This window comes from Rhinopithecus bieti, unplaced genomic scaffold (assembly GCF_001698545.2).
Source record: "Rhinopithecus bieti isolate Rb0 unplaced genomic scaffold, ASM169854v2 scaffold_42745, whole genome shotgun sequence".
Lineage (NCBI taxonomy): Eukaryota > Metazoa > Chordata > Mammalia > Primates > Cercopithecidae > Rhinopithecus > Rhinopithecus bieti.
The window spans coordinates 6,813,123-6,819,651 of record NW_016819184.1 but is presented as its reverse complement, the minus strand read 5'-3'; the positions used below and the strand labels follow the sequence as shown (position 1 = coordinate 6,819,651).

The following is a 6,529-nucleotide window of genomic DNA, read 5'->3' as shown; positions in this document are numbered from 1 at the left end:
TCGGCCTCCCAAAGTGCTGGGATTACAGGCGTGAGCCACCGCGCCCGGCCGACCTGGCTTTTTTAAAAGTTGCAATTCCTGCCACCAAAGAGCCAATTTCCCTAATTTGTATAAAGTTCCTAGAAATCAATGGGAACAGAAAAAGACATTGAATAGGAAAATGGGCAAAGAACATGAATAAGCTGTATGCAGAAAAAGAAATACAAATAGTTTGTAGACATATGAAAACATGCTCAAACGCATAGGAAGAGAAGCACAAATATAAGAGTGCCTGGCCCAGTGTGGTGGTGGCTCACGCCTATAATCCCAGCACTTTGGGAGGCTGAGGCGGGTGAATCACTTGAGGTCAGGAGTTGGAGACCAGTCTGGCCAACATGGTGAAACCCTGTCTCTACTAAAAATACAAAAATTAGCTGGGCGTGGTGGCATATACCTGTAGTCCCAGCTACTTGGAGACTGAGGCACAAGAATCACTTAAACCTGGGAGGCGGAGTTTGCAGTGAGCTGAAACCACACCACCGTACTCCAGCCTGGGTGATAAAGCAAGATTCTGTCTCAAAAAAAAGGAGAGAGAGAGCAAAAGAAGAAGAAATAATACAATACTAACACAAAACTCACACTTGCACCCTCTCCTCAGATATAACCTCCATCCTGAAGCTCATCTGTATGCTTGCTGTTGGTGTTTTTAAAATTTTGCTATATCTTTATGTCCTCATAAGAATATATACTATCATTTGGTGTTTTAAAGCGTACATAAATGCTGTCATCCTGAACAAATCCTCTCGCTAACTGCATCTTTAACTCTATACTGTATTTTCAAGATTTATGCATGTTGATCCATGTAGCTCCCTAGTTCCCTTTAACTGCTATAAGATATTCTGTTGTGTCAATATATGACAATGTATGCATTGCTTTGTTGACAGATAATTGGATTTTTAGTTTTTTGCCTTTAATCACTGCATCTTTTTGCACATGTCTACTTGTGCATATGAACTGAAGTAAAATTACTGGGCCTTAGTGTAAATATGTTGTTCTAGTTCACTTTGTGCTGCTGTTACAGAATACCATAGACTGGGTACTTACAAAGAAAACACATTTATTTCTCATAGTTCTGGAGGATGGGAATTCCAAGATCCATTCACAGGCAGGTTCGGTTGTCTGAGGAAGGCTTTCTTCCCACATCCTCACTTGGCAGAACGGAAGGGCTGGGCTGGTGCTGTGTGAAGCCTCTTCTAGAAGGGCCTTCGTCTCATTCCCAAGGAGGAGCTCTCATAGCCTAGTCACCTCTTAAAGGCCCCCCTTAATACTATGACATTCAATTTCAGCATCTGAATTTTAGAAGGGACACATGCAAACCATGGCATATGTTTTTATCTTTACTATCACTAAATTGTCCAAAGTGATTGCAACAGTGATTTATATACTCAACCCACAGAGTGTAAGAATTTTTCCTTTCTAGCTGGGCATGGTGGCTCACGCCAGTAATCCCAGCACTTTGGGAGGCCGACGTGGGTGGATCACTTGAGGCCAGAAGTTCGAGACCAGCCTGGCCAACACAGTGAAACCCCATCTCTACTAAAAATAGAAAAAATTAGCTGGGTGTAGTGATGCATACCTATAATCCTAGCTACTCAGGAGGCTGAGGCATGAGAATCACTTGAAGCTGGGAGGCTGAGCTTGCAGTGAGTCAAGATCGTACCATTGCACTCCAGCCTGGGTGATAGAGTGAGACTCTGTCTCAAAAAAAAAAAAAAAAAAAAAAAAAAAGAAAAAAAAATTTTCTTCTTTCTCCCCACAACCCTTCCTAACTCTTAAGGGTCAAGTAGTTGGGGAGAAGCTTCAGGAGACAACACAACACCTCTGATACATCTTCCTTTGCCTTTCATATATTGTGAAAGCTTCTAGGTTTAAAGTACTTTAAGAATGTTTAGAGCAATACTTCATTATGCTGGAGCATAATGGAGGAAGGGAACTAACTCAATTCTTTTACTAACTGGCAAAAGAGGCTTTACCAGAACATTCCACAGTCAGGAGTTCTTAACCTTCTTTGTGTCTTGAATGAAGAATAAAGAACAATGTAATAAAGTTTATAGACCTTTTCTCAATGATTCAAAGTGCATAAAATATAGAGGGTTACAAGGGAAATCTATTTTTTCCCCCAAAGATGCTGGATATAAAAAATACTTTTTAATTGTGATATAGTAATGTGTGTTTGTTAATTAAATAAGATCCGGCAGTAGTTCTATTCACAGATAACTGCTGTGAATTTGAAGTAACGAAGAGCACAAATAATACTTAAAGATATTTGTACCAAATCAATGTGGTATAAAAGTATCTGTAATTTCTTTTGATGACAGAGTCACAGATACTGCTAAGACTACTGTAACTTGTTGCTTACATTCATAATAGAAGGAAATGCTGTATTTTAGTTAGAGGTTAGTGAAATAAGGATGTAATTTTACCCTTGTCCAAGTTCATGGACTTTATTGTTCTGTCCACAGAGGCCCCAACTTAATCATCAACACTTCTAGGTGCAACAGAACTCTGGTCAATTGAGTAAGAAACAGATCAGACTCAAGCTCTGGAAAGTATTTGGCAAGGCATAAATAACCATTGTTCCATTCAAGTAGCAATTGCTGTTCTATACAAAAAAATGTGATGATGTGGTGCAATGGGTTATAACTGTGGGAAATCATTTTGATGGAGCAGACACCAAAGCTGCAAAGGCTGAGGCCAACACCGAAGGCCAGGGGACGCTGGAAAATCAACATCAAAACATCGGGCTGTGCAGTCAAAGGCAAGGAAAAGAAAAGTTTCTTTTATTAAAGACTGTCATAGTATTAATAAGTGGAAAATTTCTTCTGCCGAAAAACGTTAGGTTGTATCTCTCAGTGCTTTCTCAAAAATGGATTCCATTCACTTAGCATATTGTCACTGTATTTTATGAAGAGTATCTTTAATAATCTTACCCTGTGATCCTATACCATTTCTTACCTTTTCAAGTACAATTGTCTCTGTTACCGTGTCTATGAATCTAAAATCACTGCTATGTTTTGAGTGGTCCTATACTTTGTCAGTAGCAGTATTGAAACCAAGAGGCTCGCAGTTGTGGGAAAAATAGGTATTACTGTAAGATCAACTGGCTTTTAAGTTTCTCAGTAGTTAGCTTTCTTTTTTTTTTTAAGATGGAATCTCACTTTGTCGCCCAGGCTGGAGTGCGGTGGTGTGATCTCAGCTCACAGCAACCTCTGCCACCGGGTTTCAAGCAATTCTCCTGCCTCAGCCTCCTGAGTAGCTGGGATTACAGGTGCCTGCCACCGCACCTGGCTAATTTTGTAGTTTTAGCAGAGATGGGGTTTCACCATCTTGGCCAGGCTGGTCTTGAACTCCTGACCTCATGATCCACCTGCCTCGGCCTCCAAAAGTGCTGGGACTACAGGTGTGAGCCACTGCACCCGGCCCCGTGAGCTTTCTTTTAAAGATAAACTTAGGTACAATGGTGATATATTAACTAACAGACACACAGAATTCTGTCATGGATTTAGTGAAGTAAATAATCTCCCTTAGAAGTAAGAAATGTGGGCAATGTATTATAGTTTTTGAAATGTAGTAGGTAAGTTTCATGAGCCTTTTGTGAAGAAGACTAGTTGATGCATTCTTTCATTTGTTCAAATATATATCAAGAACCCCATTCAAGGCTCCACCACCAGCCAGTGAGCAGACTTGGCCCCCATGCTTACCTCTCTTCCTTCTCCAATTTTTTTTTTTTTTTTTTTTTTTTTTTTTTTTTTTTTTTTTTTTTGAGACAGAGTTTCGCTCTTGTTGTCCAGGCTGGAGTGCAATGGCGCGATCTTGGCTCACCACAACCTCCACCTCCCGGGTTCAAGTGATTATCCTGCCTCCGCCTCCCAAGTAGCTGGGATTACAGGCATGCATCACCACGCCCGGCTAATTTTGTATTTTTAGTAGAGACGGAATTTCTCCATGTTGGTCAGGCAGGCCTTGAACTCCTGACCTCAGGTGATCCGCCCACCTCGGCCTCCCAAAGTGGTGGGATTACAGGTGTGAGCCACCATGCCTGGCCTCCAATTTCTATTCTTTCCCCTTTCTTCCTTCTTTCTTCGTGCCAGCTGCCACCGAGCATTCTCTCCCGCTGCTGCTAGTGGCATTCTTCCCCTTCTTGAGCCCCTTTGCACCTCGATTCTTACTTCACTTCTCCTTTATCCTTCTTTTTGACTCTTCCTGTCCATCTCATCAAGAAGAAAATACCTTATGTCCCCTTTGTCCTCCTTTCTAGCCCAAAGTTTTCCTGTCCCAACTCTGTCTTTAATGAGAAAAAATGTTCCATGCAACTTTGCCCTAAACCAACTCCTGCTTCTGAAAACAAAACAAAACAATTAGCTAGGAAAATGGAGATGCATACCACTTTTCTTCTGACTGGCCAATGTTTCTCGTTCCCAGGTGAATCCAGAGCAGAGTATGTCTGCTCCTAGGCACATAGTTGCAAAGATTGACCAGCGTGCAGCCAAGATTGACAGTGGTTTCAAACGCAGTGACTCGTGCACAGTTTCTTTTTCTTGACTTTTCAGTGTGTAATCAAAACTACTGAGAAAACATATTTCAGTATGTTACTACGTTTGTTAAAGGATTTGGGACATTATAGCAGGAAGGCACTCTCATGGCGGGCAATGATGGCTGGCAGGTTAACTAGATCGTTACTGTTGCTGTTTCTCTGATGACCACCTCCACTTCTGTGTTCTTAGCAGCTGTGGTAGAAATAGTCATTACGGTGTATTGAGCTCTTACTATAGGCTAAGCCCTTTTATGGATGGTCTTACTAATCCTCACAAAACTTCAAGAGGTTGGTATCTGCATTTTACAGGTAAGGAAACTGAGATTCTGAGAGGTTTTAACTGAGAGGTTAAAAATCACTTGCCCAAGATCACGTAACTTAAATATCAGAAGCTAGGATTTGAAACTAGTTCTTTCAGACTTCAGAGCTTATTTTCTTAATCTTTATGCTGCCTGTAAGATGCTGGAAAAAAAATTAGCCGCGGAAATTACAAAAGCCCAGCTGCCTGGGCTCACTCAGCACAGGGCAGGTATCTCTATGTCATCACCAGCTCCCTGGGCCCACTCAGAGCAGGGCAGGTAGCTCTGTGCCCTCGCAAGAGAAGGCTCTTGACAATGGTCAGTTTTAGACATCAGTGGTGTTATAGTTCCAGTTTCCCTTTCTAAAATGTCACTGAAATGTGAAGTACATTGGAGAATGAAATCTTTTGAGAAAGTTCTGTCTCCTTTATTGGTAAAAGTTAATTATCTAGGAAATTTATTTATTTAAAATAGCTCATTGCTGGATAAAGAAGGTATCACGTCATGTTAACAAACTAATTTGTGTTATGTTTAAAAGACTGAATTTTAAAATGCACTAGGTTAAGTTTCCTTGTTTTGGTGACATGAAATATAAGAATGGGTTATAAAGTTATTCCCAAAGAAAATGATATTCAAGTACCTTTTTTTGTGTGTGTGTATATATGTTCCCTATTTAATGGGGGCTGTTCCTACAGCTAAGAAGAAATTTCCCAACTTGTTTGTCTTCTTGGAAGATTCCTCCTCATGTCTCAAAATCTTCCCAGTCAGAAGCTCTACTCGATATAACAAATAATGGATTACACTTGGCTCCCCTGCAAACACTCACAGATGAGGAGATGATGATAAAGAGTTCAGGTAAGTAAATTTATGAGTATCACCTTTTTCTCCCCAGACAGGATCTCTGGAGCACAGTGGCACAATCATGGCTCCCTGCAGCCCCACCTCTGGGCTCAAGCTATCCTGCTTCAGTCTCCTGAATAGCTGGACAAATGTCACCTTATTATTCGTCTGGTCATGAATTGGGTCTACAATATGAAGTCACATATGACAGGATTGAAAGATACGTTCATCTAAATTTGTGAATGTAGTTTTTTTGACATAAATTCTTTAAGAAAAGCAATGCATATCCAAGATTAAAATGACAGAATAAAAGGCTATGTAGTTAAAAGTGAAGGCTTTCCCGCCCATGTTCTGTAGTTCCCCAGTTCTTGCCACCTTGTTACCAGTTTCTTATATAGCCTTGCAGAGTTAGAAGTACATTTATATTCCACTTTTCTTTAGATAGTGGGTTTTTTTGTTGTTGTTGTTTGTTTTTTTGAGATGGAGTCTCACTCTGTCACCCAGGCTGGAGTGCAGTGGCACAATCTTGGCTCACAGCAACCTCTGCCTCCTGGGTTCAAGCAATTCTCCTGCCTCAGGCTCCTGAGTAGCTGGGACTACAGGCACGTGCCACCACGCCTGGCTAGCTTTTTGTATTTTTTTTTTTAATAGTAGAGACATGGTTTCACCGTGTTAGCCAGGGTGGTCTCGATCTCCTGACCTCGTGATCTGCCCACCTTGGCCTCCCAAAGTGCTGGGATTACAGGCATGAGCCACCATGCCCAGCCTAGACAGTGGGTTTTCATACTTTATGTGGAATTTAAATTTTACCTTTATC

General features: G+C 41.1%; 1 protein-coding gene across 1 annotated transcript in view; it reads left to right on the top strand.

Moving 5' to 3' along the window:
- The window catches only part of ACADSB (acyl-CoA dehydrogenase short/branched chain), a 43,997-nt gene that overhangs the window by 14,855 nt on the left and 22,613 nt on the right, over positions 1-6,529 (top strand). The window contains exon 2 of the mRNA XM_017858665.1: positions 5,568-5,727. Coding sequence (XP_017714154.1) covers positions 5,568-5,727 — 160 coding nt within the window. The remainder of the gene's footprint in view (positions 1-5,567; positions 5,728-6,529) is intronic.